Source organism: Antechinus flavipes, chromosome 4, assembly GCF_016432865.1.
Source record: "Antechinus flavipes isolate AdamAnt ecotype Samford, QLD, Australia chromosome 4, AdamAnt_v2, whole genome shotgun sequence".
NCBI classification, from domain to species: domain Eukaryota; kingdom Metazoa; phylum Chordata; class Mammalia; order Dasyuromorphia; family Dasyuridae; genus Antechinus; species Antechinus flavipes.
Window position 1 is genome coordinate 457,263,811 of NC_067401.1, and position 19,009 is coordinate 457,282,819.

A 19,009-nucleotide genomic window follows, 5' to 3' on the forward strand; every position below is an offset into this window, starting at 1 on the left:
CTTTTCCTTTCTCCCTCTCCTTCAGCTTTCCTATACTGAAAATGTGCGTGAAGACAAAGGAACTCATGAATTAGCTAATTTTCCTGTAAAATTCTGTCTACCATCACTTGCTTCCTTCCATGGCCATGGCTGGCAGACTATTTCAGTTTTGTTTTTGAATGCCTGGGAAAGTCCTGCTGAGTGCCGGGCAAGATGCTACTTTGGGAGGGTACAAATCGACGGCTGTTGCCCTCAAGGAGCTTACAGTCTAATTGGAGTAGCTTTATCCACACAAGGGAAGGGAGAGGAGTGAGCCCTTACTGCAAGCCTATGGGGTTTCAGGCTCTGGACTGAGTGCTTCACAAATTGTACCTTTTTTGATCCCAGAGACTACTTTGTGACATACGTTCAGTGTGATTGCAAGGGGACCTCAGAGAAAGACAATAGTTGGGGGGGGAAGGAGGATTCCTAGAGAAAATAGGATTGGGATCAAGTCTTGGAGGAAGCCAGGGGGTACAGGTAAGGGGCGAAAGGACAAAGCCTTCCAGATTTGATAGGTGGCAAATTGGAGAAGATGTCTGGATCTTAACATATATGTAAGGGAGTAAAATGTCAGATTTGAAAGGTAGGAGGAGTCTAGGATCTGGTGTGCTTTACATGCCGAATAAGATTTTCTATTTGATTCTAGAGGTAATAGGGAGCCCCTAAAGTTCACTGAATAGTTGGCTGAGATGGTTGACCCCAGTTTTAGAAAAATAAATTTGACAGTGAAGTGGAGAGTAGACACTGGAAGAGCCCTCATCCTCAGGGATTTTATAATCTCAGCTTGGCAGTGCAGTAGAGTACCAGAATGAAGTCAGGAAGCCCTGAGTTCAAATCCAATCTCAGACTCTTGATAGTTTTGTGATCTTGGACAGGTCATAGAACCTTTGAATTCTTTAGTTTCCTTATGCTTAATAGCAGCTCCTTCCAGGGTTGTTATAAGGATACTATATAAATATATAATATATTTTTATATAGTATTTATATAGTATATATACAATAAATGTTTATATAGTATATACAGTATTTCTTTATGTAGTATATATAGCATATGTTTATATAGTACATATACAGCATATGTTTATATATCATACATATTATATATTTATATAGTATATGTTTACATACTATATACATAATAAAATACATAAAATACTATATAAATACTAGTTATTAATATTATTAGATGGAATATATAACATAAATAAAACATGGTACAGATACATTAAAAACTGTGGGCATCGGATAGGACTTCCGGCAGAAGGTAGCATTTGAGCTGAGTCCTGATGAAGGAAGAAGCCATTTGGGAAAATGAAGGTGACACTGTCCCTAATTCCTAGCTAAGAAGACAGGTTAGGAATGTTTCCTTTATTTGGAATGTTTTTTTTTCCATCTTTTATTCTTACTCATACTTTCCAGAGGGCCAGGCTCCTCTGGGGAAGTACTTGCCCAAGGTGAAGTAAAATTAAATCTGTTCAAGTCATGGCTTCTTACCTTCCGAAGTTGGCTGGAAGAAACTCCAGAAAGGCATCATTCAGGTACAGCTGGGTCAGGTTGATGAGCTGTGTGAAGCCATCAGGGAGCCTACAAAGGAATTGAAGGTTTGGTCATTGCCTCAATGTCACCATAGAAACAAGACCAACATATACATCTCAAAGAAGAACAAACGAGAGAGGTGATCAATTTCCCGACTCTCTTTCGCTCACACGGAGACGGGAGAATTTATCGAGCATCTTGTTAGAGCCCCCACTTTTTGTCCGTTATTAAAACAAATGACAAGCATCTTGTCCAAACTGCTATCACAGGGTGAGATTTATATACCTGCCAAAGGAAGGCTGCTTCATCCTTTCTTGTGTCCTACTTAGGGAACTTTGGCGGAGGGCCTGTTCGTTAAAGGGATGAGTCTACACCACTTCCCCGGACTTTGAAAATGCTGTTTCTCTTTCAGTTCAGTTTAATTCAATTCATTTAAATTCAGTTTAATCAATTCATATTTATAAAACATCTATGGTACAGTAGTCAATGTGCTAGGTGCTTGCACAAAAATGAAAACCACTTGTTTTCAAGGCCTTTACACACAATTAGTGGAAGGAAGAGGGGCTAACATATACAAAGTCTATATATCACTTTTCTTAAGAATTAAAACTTAGAATCATAATAAAAATTGCTAACTCTGAAAATGAAACAAATGGCCAACATCCCCCAATCATTCATATTTTTTTAAATATTTAAAATATTTTCCTATTTAACAGGTAGCATTAGGATACTTTTTGGTCTAATTTTGAAAAATAGTCAAAAAGCATTAAAGACACCAAATATATATTTCTTTATTAAAAAAAAGTTAGGAAAAATTGCTTTGGAGACTATTTATAATATATTATATATAACATTTATGTAATACACGTATCTATAATTTATAATACATATGATATAAATACTCTGGAGAATATATGTATATTATATGTATATATATAATTTACAATTTACATAATGTAAATGACTGGAGACTCTTTTTTTAAAATAATTTTTTATCCTTTAGTCAAAAATAACCTTTTACATTAAATTCCCACAAATTCTACTGACTTCTTTGAGCTAATGTTGCTCAGATTATGAGGCAGACATGTTGAAATCAGACGTGTTAAATGGCCTGTTCAAGTGTCATTGAATAAGTCTAGTCACTTGGGGAGGAGTAATGTGAGATGTTCAGAAAAACTCAGGAGATGGTACAGTGGAGAGCACTGTACCAAATTAGGGAGATCTGCTTTCAAATTCCTGCTCCTAACATTTGTTAACTTGGTTATTTATGTCATTACTGAGATTCAGTTTCCTTATTGATAGAAAGGAGACAGAAGCTAATAAGACCTGCAGTGTCTACTGAGCAGAATTGTTTTGAAGATCACATCATATATGTGTAAAAAGGTTTAAAAGTTTGAAAATCTCATATTAACATGATTCTGGATGTAAGGGTTTGCTTTTGCCAACAGAAGGATAAGGTGTATTTTGTTTACTTTATTTTTGTCAGTAAATTGCTTCATTTATTTTTTAGGGAGGCTATTAGTTCACATATTCACATATAAAGCTGGTCTCGAGGTTCTGTCAGATTGTTCTCCATTTTTCTGAACAGTTTTTTGTTGAATAATAAGTCTTTACTCCAATACTTTAAATCTTTGGGTTTTTCAAACTAGACTACTATGATCATTTGATTTGATCCATACTGCAACCTCTCTCTTTCTTAACTAGTAACATTGTTTAGATGCTTACTGTTTTATAGTCTGACATCTGGTAGTAGTAGACCGCCTTCCTTGCCATTTTTTTTTAATTCCCTCAAAATTTTTGACCTTTTTTCTTGAAGATAAAATTGTTTTTCTATATCTACATAAAATAATATTTAAGCAATTTAATTGGCATAGAAATGAATAAGTAAATTAATTTAAGTAGTTTCATTCCATTATATTGATTGGTTGAGGCATCAGCACCATATTTTTATAATAGAAGGAATTTACTGGAATACATTTTCCCTTTCCCTCCAGCCCCAAACAGTTTGTATAATAATGTAATTAATTGTTTGTTAAACATATAGATTTAACTGATAAATCTATCTAATCCTGTGGTTTTTTCCTCTCCTTTGTTAATTCATTTATGACTTATTCATATCTTTTAAAAATGTATTATTTCAATACTTTTTCATGTTCTGTTTCTCTTGTCATTTTATATTTTTATAAATAATCACCCATTTCATTTAGATTGACAGTTTTATTGATATAAAATTGGGTATAATAGTTGTTAAGCAATTATTTTATTTCTTATTTGTTGATCATAAGTTCATCTTTTTTAATACTGGTAATCTGGTGTTCTTTCTTTTTAAAAGTCAGGTTAGTTAGTGGTTTACATATTTTTTTTCTCAAAAAGCGGCTCCCAATTTTACTTATCAATTTATTTTATTTTTATTTTTTTTGTTAATTTTCAGTATTTCTATTTTGACTTTTACTTAAGGTTTTAAAAATTATTAGTTTTTCTCTTTTGTAGTTATATCCAATTTGTTGTTCTGTACTTTCTCTTTTATTGATCAGTGTTCAGAGACATAAATTTTGTTCTATGTAATGCTTTGCATCTCCCAATTAAAAAAAAAGTTTTAAAATTCCCATTATATTTAATGAAATGATTGATTGGTTCTATAATTTATTATTTGATTTGCCTGTTCTTTAGGATTGAGTTATTTGGTCTCCATTAAATTTTTAATAATTTCTTTAGGGGCTTTTCAAAAATATAATTTTATTGCCTCGTGAACTATAAAATATATGTTTAATATTTTTGTTTTTTATACCACAGTATTTTGCCAATTTATGTTAAGGTGGCATAAGGAGCTAATATATATATATTCTTTTTCTTTTCCATTTAATAATCTCCAGAAGTCTATAATATTTAACTTTGATAAAGTTGTTTCTCTATTTCTTTAAAAGAATTTTTTTTTGATGAATTAGCTTTGTCTAGGCCCTAGATTCATTTGCCATATTATGTTGGGGTTTGTTTTTCTTCTTGCTTTAGTTTCTACTCTATTTTGCTTCCCTTCATCATTCATTCTTTCTTTCTATTTTTGCATACTAATTTTTAAAAAGAGTAATAGCAGCTTTATATTTTGCATGCTTTCCCAAGAGTCTCTATAGACTTCTTGATAGATTCAACACATCAAACATAGCAAATATCAATCTCTTTCTGTACCTTTTATTTTCCTTAAAATAATTCTGTATCTGATATTTTCACTTTGACCTTTATATATTTATTTAAAAAATGTACTTGAGCTTTACCCTCTAACTGTCCTTTTACGTCTAAAGGATCACATAGCTTTACCTTCTATGTTCTTTTATGTCTGAAGAATCGCATCTCTTAGAAAACCTTTTTCATAGGTGGGTGTTTATTATTTCTTTTTTCTACTCATCTATTGCTTCAGCATCCTTCTCATGCTTTATAGAAAAGAAGATAGTAAGAGAGGAGTGAGCTCAATCCTAGTGCTCTTGGTTGGGTATAATCTGCCTTTGTTCCCCTTGACCATCTTCTCTTTCCTTCATTCAAAATCCAATAATAGGCTCTTATCCTTTCTTTCCCCTTAAGACCTTCTTTAAACTCTACCCTTTTATGATTTATTTATTTCAACAAGTGAAATATATTTCTGTCCCTGATTGTATCTAGATCCTTTCCTCATATAATCAGTTTAGATGAGAATGAGATTCAAGAACTCTCTCCTCTCTCCTCCTCCTCCTTCTTTATTTATATAGACTTCTATTTGTATATCATAGTTATGTGATATGATTTCCCCATAATTCCTCTTCATCATCCTCCCTCCACTGTATTCATCTTCTATTCCATTTCTATTATTTCTTTAAGATACTCAAAAATGTAACAGAGCTATTCCAAGGCTTTTGTTAAATTAGACTCTCTCTATGATCCTTCTTGGCAATAAAGATGAAACACATAGCATTTCTCCATATTATAATGCAAAGAGTTTATTCTTATTTAGTCTCTTATGATTGCTCTCTTGTGTTTACCTGTTTCTGTTTCTCTTGATCCCTGTTTTGGCCCTTCAAAGTTTCTACAAAGCTCTGGTCTTTTCATCATGATTCTTGAAAATCCTCTATTTCATTAATAATCCATTTTTCCTCCTGTAGGATCATACACAGTTTTTCTGGGTAAATTATTTTTGGTTTTAAGTCTAGATTTTTGCCTTCTGGAATATCATATTCAAAGTTTTCTTCTTTATACTGATGGCTGCTTAGTAGAATATTATACTGGCTATAAGTCTTTGGTGTTTAATTTTTTAAATGCTACCTTCTTTGCCAGACTTTGTCTCTATCAGTGACAGATCTCTCTCTTTGTCTCTCCATCTTGACTTGGGCTTGAAATTTGATGCATTTTGATTTTTCCTTGGATTTAGGACTTATTCTAATGCAATTACCAGAACTTATAGAGGAGCTATTTTTTTGGGGGGGGGCTTGCTTATATTTACTTTTTGCTGCTTGTTTCTCTTTTTTTTCTGTGTCTGTCTTTCTTCATATACACACACGTGTATATATGCATGTATTCATATATATATTTATACATATACATTTAAGTGCACACACTATATATATATATACATACACACACACACATGCATACAGATTCACTGATTTAACAAACATTTTATTAAGTTTCTCTTTTATGGTAGGCACTGAGCATACAAAGCTAAAAAATAAAATAGTCCCTGACTGAAAGCATTCCATTGGAGGAGAGGAGTATGTATGTAGAAATAGATTTCCAGAGTGAATCATATAAATGATCTCATTTGATAAGGTGATGAAATATACCAAAATGATCATTAATGTTTTAGTCAGAGAACCTTGCTTCCAAACCCTACTCAGCTACTTACTGCTTAGATGGACCGGGGCAACCCACTTTGCTTCTTTGGGTCTTTGTTTCCTCATATGTAAAAATAAAAGGCTGGATGTTTGAGCTCCCTTCAGTAGAAGTCTAATCTATCATTGTACAAATAGCCTGGATTATATCTCTCTTTCTCTTTTACTCCCACCATGCTTTATTTTTAGTTAAATATTTCTGTGTCTTTATCTTACCAGTCCACAATGAAATATTCTTCAAAATACACAAATGTACTAAAATGTCATTGATTGTCTTGTGATCAAACAATAAATATGTGGTACAGCCTTATGCATATATGTGTGGAAGGTGTATATCTGGGGATTTATTAATTTGGATATCCTGCCACAAACTTAAAACAATCCTCTAGCCTAGAATTGTCATTTCCAAGCCATAGCAGGATCAGGAAAAAAAAAACACATTATTTGTTGATTGAATCTATTCTGCCAGATTGCAGAAAGAAAACAAAATAATCATGCCATTTGTATTCTAATCATCAGTTTCTCAGTTTTTTTCAATTCCTTTTCCCCAAGAATCTTGGAGCAAGTTTAATCTTTAATAGCTGAAAACTTCACTAAGACTTTTGAAATGCCCCATTTATACCTACATACACATATGTCTATACCTTTAGTCACAATATTAACTTATAGTAGATTATCATAATTAAGTTCACAATGAACAGAAAATTAGACATTAGAAATGGAGAATAACTACAAAATCTCCACTGTTTTATTTAACAACTGGGGCAGAAAATGTCACAATACATTTTATTTTTTAATGCTTTGTTCAGACAGTTGGATTTTTTTTTTTTCATCATTGCCCTCTTTTGCTCTAACATCCACCTGGATCTCTCTCTTAGGAAATGGTTATGATGGTCATGCCCATATCTTTTAAAAACGATTTCTCTTTGAGCTATAGGAAAACAGTTCCTTGTTTATGACCAAATCTTATTTGTAGAATCTATGCATATAAGTATGGTGACCTCAGAAATTGTCTTCTAAAAAAAGTCATCTACAGTTGATGACTTTTTCCATAACTTCATTCTAGTCTATGGCATTTCTGGATTCATCCATCAGCAGTTTTAGTGCAAAACAGATTTTCAGGAAATGTCAATCAAGTTTTGATTGGATCACAGCTGTCTACTGTGTATGGCTTTGTTTCTCTCATGCTGCATTGAGAAGCCAGTTGGATTTGCAAAGTTCTCTTACTTTATCTTCTATCCATCCATTCTAATAGCATATTGTTCTAAAGAGAAAACCAATTGGTGGTCTACATCATTTAAAAATAATAACTGAATTTATAAAATCTGCCAATATAACTTGTGTATCTATACAATGGGATGGTTTTTGTTTATCTCTTTTAAGTTGTGAGTCATACTAAATTGTGTTTGTTTTATAAGCGAAGAATCTAGAGTACAGTGGTGTTAATTCACTTGCCAAGAAATGTCTTTGAGAAACTATTTCCAGAGCAATGCGGATTTGTCCACATCATGTCTATTTGAAACAGATACCTACTTGAATGAGCATATCTAAGCAAATTTTGACTTTCAGTAGGGGGAGAATTTAATAGTTATCAAATCTTTTGGTCTTAAGTATTCCTTTGAACTCTTAAAAAAAGTTATTGTGAAATACAAAGAGCTTTTTTCTTTGTGGGTTATGTGTGTTGACATTCACCATATTAGAAATAAAAAAAAAAATGATAAATTTTAGATAAACATTCATGTGTTAATTCATTAAAATTATATTTATATTATAGTTAATAGAAACAATACATATTCATGTAAAATAGCTATATTTTCCAAAACAATTAGTAAGAAGAGTGACATTGATTTACATATTTTTGCAAATCTTTTTTAAAGATATCTGACAATAGAAAGCAGTTGAATCTTATATTTGCTTCTGCCTTCAATCTGTTGAGATTTTGCTTTTGCTTAAAGTATATGCAGAAAATCTGGCCTCATTCAGATCTGTAGTTCTAAAAGGAAGCAGTCCTTTAATGGGCAAATAACATCTTAGCAGTATTATAAAAATAGTTTTGATCTTGCCGATTCTTTTAGAGGGTATCAGGGGTATCTAGTATTTGGGAACCACATTTTGAGAACTATTATGGTTGAGCCATTGTGAATTTAATTGTAATAATCCTTTATATGCTAATGCTTTGATTAGCTCTTAGAAAGTATGATTTTATTCTCTTTTGTAATTCATTTAAATTTACTTATAAATTTAGAAGCTATGTCCATTAAGTACATGTATGTTTAAAAATTGAAATTAATTCATGATTAGTATTATTTTCCTGTAAAATATTGTTCTCCTATTTCTCTTTAAAAGAAGTATTTTTGCTTTTGTTCTGTCTGAAATCATAATTGCTAATATTGCTTTTTATTCTGGTGGTGGTTGTATTACTAAAGTATGATAAATTTTGCTCCAATCCCTTATTTTAATTCTTTGTGAATCTGTTTCAAATCTGTTTCTTGTAAGCAACATATTATTAGATTTTATTTTCTAATTCTACTAACCTCTTATGCTTTATGAATTAATTTCATTCACATTCACAGATTTGACAGTGATTTATTTAGTTCACTCCATTCTCTCTTCTACCTTTCTTTTCAATGCTGCCCTAATCCTGTTTATCTCAAGTTATTATCTTCCTCTTGTTCCTTTTTAATTTTCTCTTCACTATTTTCTCTTCAAACTTAAGGTTTTGCTAATCAGGATAAAACTAATATCTTTCTAAATTTACACTCCTTTTTATATTTTCCTTTCCTTACTATCTGTACCCCTGTTGAATTGAATTTACTTCTATGCCAGTCTCTCTGTCTCAGTCTCTTTCTGTACATTCTGTCCTTTTTTGACCATTTTCAGTGAATGTGGAGTTCAAATAATTCTCTCTCCTCCTTCCATGCTTACATTCTGCCTTCAAAGTCTGATTGTGTGTCCTAACAAGTTCTCCGATATTTCTTTTTTTGTGATGTACTAATCCAACTCCTTTTATTTTTTCTTGTAACATCTTCAGAATAAAACAAAACTATTTATAGGTTTTCTGTTTCAGTTGATTGTTTTTATGCCAAACTACAAAACCAGGATTCTATAAGAACATTTTAAATATCTGTCCTATCCATTAGAATGTTATCTATTTATCTTTACAAATTCTTTTCTGATGGTTCATATATTTTTTTCTTTATCTCTAAGAAGTATTCTTCTGTATTTATATTTCAAAGTTCTCTTTCAGCTCTTTTCTTCCTCTCAGGAGAAAATAATCAGGAATATTTGAAAATCTTTTATTTCATTGAAGATCATTTTTTTCTCTTGAAGGATAATTTTGTTGACTAAGTTATTCTTCATTGTAGACCTTTGTGTTTTGCCTTTTGGAACATCTCATTCCATGTTTTCTGCTACCTTAAAGTGATCACTGCTAATTTATGTGTGATCCCGATTGTGCTTTCTGGATATTTGAATTATTTCCTTCTTGTTTTTGTAGTATTTTTCTTTTGGTCACAAGCTATGGATGTTGGCCCTGATGTTCTCCTGAGTTTTCATTCTGAGTTTTATTTCAGAAGGTGATGGGAGATTCCATTTTCACACTCCTTCTTATTCTAATATAGGTCAGATAATCTTAGTATTAAATTATCTTTTTTGATCTGTTTTACAAGTACATTATTTTTTATATACAATTTCTCATTCTTTTGACTTTGTTTCAAGAATTCTTGTTATTTGGAATCATTAAATCCCATTTGAGCCATTCTAATTTTTAGGGAATATTTTTAGGCAGTATCTTCTGTTAAATCATTAATAAATTTTTCCATTTTTATATCCATAAATCTCATTTCTTCTGTAATATCATTTATAACTTGCAACATTTCTTCAAAGATTTATGATTGTTTTTATGAGCAATCTTTTTTTTAAATCTGTTTTTGAGTTATTCTCTTCTGAGTTTGTGTGTTAGGCATTCCTGGCATCACAAAAGTTTTCTTCCTCCTCCCTCTCTCCCTTTGTTTCTTCCTTTGTTCTTTCGTTCGTTCCTTCCTTTTTTCTTCCTTTCTTCCTTCCTTCCCTCTCTCTCTCTCTCTCTCTCTCTCTCTCTCTCTCTCTCTCTCTCTCTCTCTCTCTCTCTCTCTCCCTTCGTAATCTAACATATGTAACTATCATTTGTTTATTTTTCTATCCATTTTATTTGTTATTTATCTCTTTTTTGTTGCTGAGGCCTTAGGCATTGAATTCTAAACTTTCTTATTCTGGGAATAAATTATATTGAAATCTTTCCTTTAACCTATTGATCTTTCTTAAAAACTTTTCCTTTATCATGAACATTTAAAGTTCTCCTCTTCCACAATTAGCTACAGTTGAGGCATTTTCCTTTGAATGAGGTAAAAAAAGAAACAGGGACTTTTTCTTTAGTACTCTGAAATCTGAGGCTATCCCCTCTTGTGGGAGAGATTGAGCTGAGTCCCTTAGAGTCTATTTCCTTCACACTTCTTTTTAAATCAGCTGTCAGCCTGAGTAAAGACTTTTTTTTTTGTACTTAGATTTTCCCCTTAGTGTTTACTTTTTTTTAAAACTTAAAACTATCTTATCATTTAGTTGTTTATTCATGTCTGACTCTTCATGAACCACAGCCATCCAGGTCCTTTTATCCTCCACAATCTCTCAAAGTCTGCCCAAGTGTATACTTGTTGCTTCCAGGAAACCATTTATCCATCTCATCTTTTGCTGTCCCCCTTTCCTTTTGCTTTCAATCTTCCTTGACATCTGGGTCTTTTCTAATGAGTTCCATCTTCTCATTATGTAGCCAGAGTATTTAAGCTTTAGCTTCAGTATTGACCTTGCAATGAATAGCTTGAATTAATTTCTTAACCTTAGCACCTGAAGTCTGGCAATCTCACTTTTGTCTTTTAGGTAGTTTATTTCTTGCTGAAGCAGATGGGGTTTTTACATCCTGTAGATATCAAGATTTGCAATGTTGTTAACTTTCTCATTTCCTCACTTTCACTCCACATATCTCTTGGATTACCAAATGCTGTTTTGAATATGTTATATACACTACTTTCTTTCCACCTAAACAATTATTATCTTTGGTTAAATATTATCATCTCTTTCCCAGATTATAGCCTTCTCACAGATTTAGCTACGTCTGCTCTCCCTACTTAAATCTATTTTCTCTACATCTGTATATATGTCAAAAAGATTTTTTTCTGAAGGACATGTCTGACCATGTTACATCCTCTTTCTACATACTCAGTAAAGTCCAGTGACTCCCTCTTATTTCTGGTATATAATTTAAACTCCTATCTTTGGCATTTGAAACCTTTCCTACAACTTGACTCCAACCTACCTTTCCTGGCTTATTATAAATTGTTTCTACAATGGACTCTACATTCTAGCTAAAATTGCCTTCTCGCTTTATATAAGCCATGGTATTTGATTTTCTCTTTCTATACCTTGGAATTGATTGTCCCTCATATCTGGAATGCTCTCTCTCCTTCTCTCCATTTCAGAATTATGAGGTTTTTTTCAAAGGAGAGATCTTCCATTAGCCTTTTTCTGACCTACCAAGCATCAGAGCCTACCACTGGACATTATCTTGCATTTATTTTGTTAACATTTCTTACACATGTATATTTGTATATATTCGTTTCCCCAAGTGAATATATATTCCTTGAAGATGGGGACTAGGTACGTAATAAGTCCTTAATAAATATTTATTTATTGACTGATTCATCTTTCTCGATGAAAAAATTTAAATTTGTGCCTACACACAAACTACTGAGTCACTGTGAGTAATCCTCAAAGCACTTTGCAATCCTGTGTATATTTACTGTAGGACTAGAGCATTAATCAAACAATTAGTAATCATGGCTATTGATAAATATTAGTAGTAATAATAAAAATAATCACAAGTGTTTTTTTAAACACCAACTTTATTCTGTCAGTGTACTAATATTAGGAATATAGTGGGACATAATATGCATTAAAATGTATATTGTCTACTTGGAGAGATCAGACACATTTAAAGATGGGCTTTGAAGTAACTATGCGGCTTAGAATATTAGTTTTTAACTTAGTGTCAACAGATTCCTTGAGTGCTTTTGGGTAGATTTCAGGGAGTCTATGGACTAGGATGGGGGGAAATTATATTTTCATTTCATGATGATCTAACTGAAATGTATTATTTTCTTTACTTATAAATGTAGACAATAAACATTGCTTTGAGAAGTAATCCTAGGATGGCATTTAGAATATATGCAAAAGGGTTTAACAATCCCTAATTTCAGTAAAAGTGTCTTGGGGGTGATTCTAGCCATGAAGATAGCTGTGTTCAGTAAAAGCTTCTTGTGGATGATTCTAGCCATGAAGATAGCTGCGTTCAAAGAAGAGAAGTTAGTAATGTGCATGACATTTTGAGAAAACATGGAATGATGAGTTTAACTACAGGGCAATATTCCAAGAGAAAGGAGATTGGAATGGTATTTAGGAAGCAAATAACAGAAATTCTACTTTGACAATGTAATGGATTTATGGTTTTATTGGATCTTCTCCATCTTTTCATCCTATTTAGTTTTCATCCATGTCTTTCCAAAAATCTCATCTATATCTTTTCACACATCTTTCATGGAAGGTAGACTTACTGCAAGGAAAGCTTTCCTGTATTATTTAATATAAAGGGTACCACATAGTACTCAGCATGTTCATTTGCTGTCTCTTGTGACTGGCCCATCCATTTTTCATACAGTTCTTCCTTTGATATCTTTTATGCTATGCTGGTAATATTGCAGACTTCATATATTCACCATGATTTTTTCCATTGTCCCTTGGTTACTTGCACTCTAGATTTTTCTGAGATAATGATAATTTAAGTCATGTAATAATTCAGGAAGTTGGGCTTTGGTAGCAATGAGAAGTTTGTGATAATTGAAAATACTTTATCCTCTATTCAGTTTTGAACCGGCCTTATTGTCCATATGCAGCAGGCTTTTCCCAATCCCCTACACACCTGTGAGCACACATCCATGGCCTACTTTGATGGCTATCTTGGATTATTCATTTACATAGTAACTATTTTTTCATCCACTTTACTTTTCTAATGTGAATGGTCACAAGAATCTCTTTTAGACTCCTACGGATGTCACTAAAGTAACTTCTTTTAGTGTTTTGGAGCTTGATAGAACTACTATGTTATATTGTATAAACAGGAATATGGGGAAAACTGACATTCATAGGAAAATGTTTTACTTGAATATCTGTAAAGTACTTTTCATGACATTAATGAATAAATTGAAGGAAAGAATGAAAATAAACAGTTTTGACAACATGTGTTCCAGGAACTGTGCTTTTAAAATCTTTTTTAAAAAATCAATAAGCCGCATAGGTTACAGGATTTTTTATTCTCTGCATTTCTCATTAGTCACTTGAATGATAATAAAGACATCGTCCATTGGAGAAAATAATTTCTTTTATTTATTTTGGAGTCAATTTGGATTAAATGATTTACCCAGGGTCACACAGCTAATAAGTATCTGAGAATGGATTTGAACTCAGATCCTCTTGACTCCAGGGCCAGTGCTCTATTCACCAAGCCACCCAGGTATTTAAAAAATATCATTTGTCTAAGTTTATGTTTTCATCAAGAAGTCCCCAATATATACAAGTAGTATTCTCATAAATGGTTTATAAAAATGGGAAAGTAGAGTATATAAGTTGAGTAGAGCATATGCCAGTTACCCATTGCTCCTGAGATACATTCAGTTTGATCTGAATAAATAAAACCATTCCGTGCCATGTCCATAGGCTTCTATCTCTTTTCCTAAAGGAAGTCTTCAAGACATATAAACACAAGTCTTTTAAGCAATCTTGAATGTTTTGTTTCTTTTAAAGAGAATGTTTTGTCTCTTTTAAAAAACCTACATCTTAAAAAAAAAACCCTATACCTTTAAAAACCTACGTCTAGATTGTACAATAGATAAAGACCTGGATCTGACCCTCAATAGATGTTTATTGGATTGGGTTGGATGGAACACTGGGAGTCAGGAAGACCCAAGTTCACGCATCTTTGAATCTGCTGCTCTGCTTGGGTTCAGCTCCATAGAACAAGATGTCCTTTCCAGGGTACCTCTACTTTCATCATCTAGTTGCTAATTCAAGCTTTAATTGACACCCCCTCCCTCAGCTTCCTATCCACTCTGACAGAGGGCTGGATGGAAGACTACCAAATTCCTCCCAATGGCTTCCTTTATAGAAGGCAGGAACTGGATTCGGGCTCACTCCACTCTGCATCAGCTCTTCTGCCTGATTTCAACTCCATAGAACATCTATTAAACCAGATACCACCTGGGGTATCTATCCCCTAAAGGAGGGCATCTAGGATGGCAACACATTCACAATTATTCTACATAAATATTATTTATCTCAGAGAAGAAAAAAGCTCAGAGTGGAGGGAAAATGATAGTTGTGCCCCTGTATCTGAGAGTGTCACTTAGAAGAAAAGGATTATTTTCACCCTGTTTGGATTCAGAAAGCAGAATTAGAAAAAAACAAGAGTGAATGAGGGAGAAAAGAAGTGGCAGATAGAAGGAAGGAGGGAGTCCTTCCTTCTCTTGCTGTGTGACTCTATGCAAGTCATTTTGCCTCTGTGAGAGAGAGACAGACAGAGACAGACAGAGACAGAGACAGAGACATACAGACATATTTTGGCTTAAAGCCAGAAAAAGCTTTCTAACAATTACAACTGTCCCAAATTAAAATGGACTGCTTTAGGAAGTGATGAGTTTATCCTCATGCAGAGTCTGGATAATCCTTCTTTGGCAATACTCTGAAAGGGTTCTTGTTTGGGATATCCATGGAAGGCCGTTCCATCTCTGGTAGTCTGCAATGCCTTCTCATTCCCTTCATATATAGTGAGATTGATCTTTAGACAGTAGGCAAGTCTGTCACTGGGACAATATTTAGAGCTGACTCAGCTTGAGAGAACCTGCCAGAGTTTGTGATGGGCACAGGACATGCCTTTTAATATACAGGGTGATCTATACACAAGGATTGACAGCAGAGATTCGGAGTTTTGTTGATCTAGTATCTGTTGTGGATATTTATTTAGAATATTAATATTTAAATTTAGTGTGATGCAATGGATGGGAGGATGACTTTGGAATAGGGAAAAGCTGGGTGCTTCATATGACACATCCTGAATGTGTGATTCTGAGAACACATCTTAATTTCTAGCACCCTAAAGAAATCTTTAGGACTATCAGTTTTAGACTAGCTGCAGATTTGCCTTGGTGAAAGAGATTGATTCAAAGGGACTTCTCCACCAAGACAAATAATAAGTTCAGGCCTTCTTTCCTATGTAATGAGTAATTTGAAAGTCCATTTAGCTTCTCTGTTATGAATAGTAAATAACTATCCTAAATGCCACTTTGTAGTTGCCAGAAAATGAATAAAACTTGCATAAGGAAAGGCAGATTCAATACCTCAAGCACCCCATTGATAAAGAGCAATTTTCGGATAAGATTCTTTTTCTCCATTGAGGTGATTGGTATACTGCATTAACTCAGCCATTGGGTGCCATTTCCTTAGGCTGATATTTGCTAAGTTGCACCTTTAGTCCATTTTACCAAATTCAGGGCTGCTTCCAAAAGAGACAGATCCAATAAAGAGAACATTTTGTGAAATGGAAGAATTTGGTTTATTATACAAAATTTCTTTGGGGAGATTAAAACATTATCCATGCCTTCCAGTAGAATGAGAACACTTGGGAGGCAGTAGCTGTTCCACTTTTGTCTTTACAGCCCCTAGAAGAGTTCCTGTTTTCAGCAGGAGCTCCCTAAGTCCTCACTGAATTGAATCATAGGTTGTGCTATAAAAAGAGACCGACATATCGGGACCGACATTTGTTGGCCAAATGGACTATGGAAGAAAGGACACAAAAGTCTCAAGCTGCTCCTTAGAAAGCTTAGTAAAGATGCACATACATACACACATGCATTTGAATACATATATATGTATATATATATATCCTTAGTAAGCCTTTTTCTTAATATATTACTACACCTATATGATATTTCTGCCTTTATTTATATATACATGTACAAATGTGTATATATATAATAAACATAAAATATGTCTGAATTAAATGATAGGAAGAGTTAACACTAACGCTGTAAGTTAAGATTTGTGAAGAACTCTTTTATTTCACATTAATCCTGGGAAGAAGATATTAATATTATTCTCATTCAATAAATTAGGAAGCAGAAACAAGTAGAAGGTAAATGATTTACTAAGTGTCACATAGCTAGGAAGCATCTGAGATCAGATTTGGGGGGTCAGTGCAATTCTTAGCCCCCTTTTGCAGTGACTTGTCTAGAGCCACAGCACTACTGTGTAAGGTCTCATTCGAATCTAGGACTTCCCGACTCCAGGCTCCGCATTCAGGGCATTGTACTCCCTTGCTTTTTATTTGCCGTGTGTGTGTGTGTGTTGTGTGTGTGTGTGTGTGTGTGTGTGTGTGTCTACCTACAGATTTTGCTTTAGTAGATAATTTTAAATAATAAATTTATTTTTAACATATGCATAAGCACATTAAGTCAGCTAGAAGGCAGTTTGGTACAGTACAGAGAGAGCTGCTAATCAGAAGTTAAAAGAATCCAGGATCCCAGATTTGGGGTAAGAAAAGATTTTAGGGGCTATCAACTCTAACCCTCTCCTTTCAAAGAGAGGAAGGTGAGACCCATAATTCCAGGACACACAGTTACCCAATATCCAGGATGGAAACAGAATCCCAGCTTTCCTGACTCTAAGTTCAACACTCTATACCCTGGACTACAGAAACCCATGAGACTGACCAATCAGGACAGGAAAGGTTGTCATTGTGGGGGGTTGACTGTAAAATGTGTCAAATATTTTATGGATATTGTCTCCTTTGAGGCTTGCAGCAGCTCCATGAGGTGCAGGAGTTATTCCTCCTCCTATTTTACAATTGAATGAACTGAGGTCCAAAGAGGCAAGTAAGTGTCAGAGATGAACTTTGAACTCAGTGTCTTCCTGGCTCCCAAACAAGGCCTTTTGTCCCTCATCTCAGGCTGCCATTACAATTACCTCTTAAATAACAAACATATCCTTGCTCCAAATGGGACTCTTCCCTGTTGTGCTGCAGAAGTGGATGATGAAATAAAAGCTCATGTAATGACTTTTTTAAAATGATTTTTATTTCCTGAGCTGTGCTGAAATCTCCTGGGCCAAGATTTTTACACTCCTGTTGACTGAGAAGGGCCCACTTTCTATCCAGAATAGACCATTTCTTTCATCAGAGTTGTGGACTTTTGAAATGAGAGCTGCCTTCATAGTCTATGACTTTGTTGAGGGATGTTCTAGAGATCTGTCTGAACCTTGAAAAGTTAAGGAAGTGTTCCAAGGTCACCCAGCCAGTATGTTAGCAGTGGTGCTGGAGCCAGGGGCATCCTGCCTCCTGTGCTAGCCTTCTGTCCTCAGGGACCTAATTCAAAGAGATTCTCCTTGGAGTAGGAAGCCCAGTCAATTTTAGGAGAAAAATAAACTTCTAACTTTATGCTTGGTAATAGGTTTTTTCCCCTGTAAATTCAAGTTAAATAATATTCATTCATCATATTTTTAAAAAAGAACCTCCAACCTTTGTGTTTTAAAAAGAAATACATTTGACACTTAACAAAAGAATTGTTGCTCGCAAAAAAGGGAAAAGAAGCATTAACATCTTTACATAATGTAACAGGCATTGCATAACAAACTTGACTAGGCATGGGAGCTTTAAATAACCCAATAATTATATTACTTAAAGACATACCAGGTGGCTTTTTATATTTGACTGACTTAAAAAAAGGTTTCAAGCACTCCAATTTATGGGTATTATAGAGCTGTCAGGTATCACTTTCTTTCCAAAGGTAGAGTTATCCGATCTTTAATTCATTGCATTTAAAATACAATCTTCGATCCTGACCTGAACATCAGAGACCATGGACTACAACCCTCTCATTTTCTAGATGAGGGGGGAAAAAGCAGCTCAGAGAAAGTAAGGTTCTCACTCAAGATCATACAGGTGGTAAATATCTGAAAGAAGATTTGAACTCAGGTGAACTCAGGTGTCCAGGCTCCAAGTCAGTGCTCTTTCTACCTTAACATATTGTCAACATAATCCAAAGAAAGAGAAGGAACCAAATAAAATAATTCTCTTGTTGGTTCTCAAGGGCAGTGGGACTTGAGAGAGATTTTTCCTCTAGTAACAATTGGTATTGATATGATGATTTAAGGTTGACAAAGGATCATAAATATATGACTTTACTTGGTCCTTATGAGGAGCCTTCGGGTGAAGTTTTAGTTATCACCATTCCCATTTTACATAATAGGAAAATGAGACTTTCTTCTTGTTTAACTGATTTGTTTAAAGTTACCCCACTGAGTCGTTATGTAGGGCTGGACACAAATCTAAGGTTTCTGGGACTTTGCAAAGGAAAATCAAGATCACTAATGATGACAATGCTGGGCTTTCTCTTAATCCCAGCTGAGAGGCTATTTAAAACCCTAGCAGCTGAAACCACTGGTGCTGATGGCTGGGAGAGATGAAG

At 33.9% G+C, this 19,009-nt stretch overlaps 1 protein-coding gene across 9 annotated transcripts in view; it reads right to left on the bottom strand.

The window, feature by feature from the left end:
• The window catches only part of LRRC7 (leucine rich repeat containing 7), a 519,216-nt gene that overhangs the window by 244,827 nt on the left and 255,380 nt on the right, over positions 1-19,009 (bottom strand). For all 9 annotated transcript variants that reach the window (XM_051999446.1, XM_051999443.1, XM_051999441.1 and 6 more), the window contains exon 6: positions 1,516-1,605. In XM_051999446.1, coding sequence (XP_051855406.1) covers positions 1,516-1,605 — 90 coding nt within the window. The remainder of the gene's footprint in view (positions 1-1,515; positions 1,606-19,009) is intronic.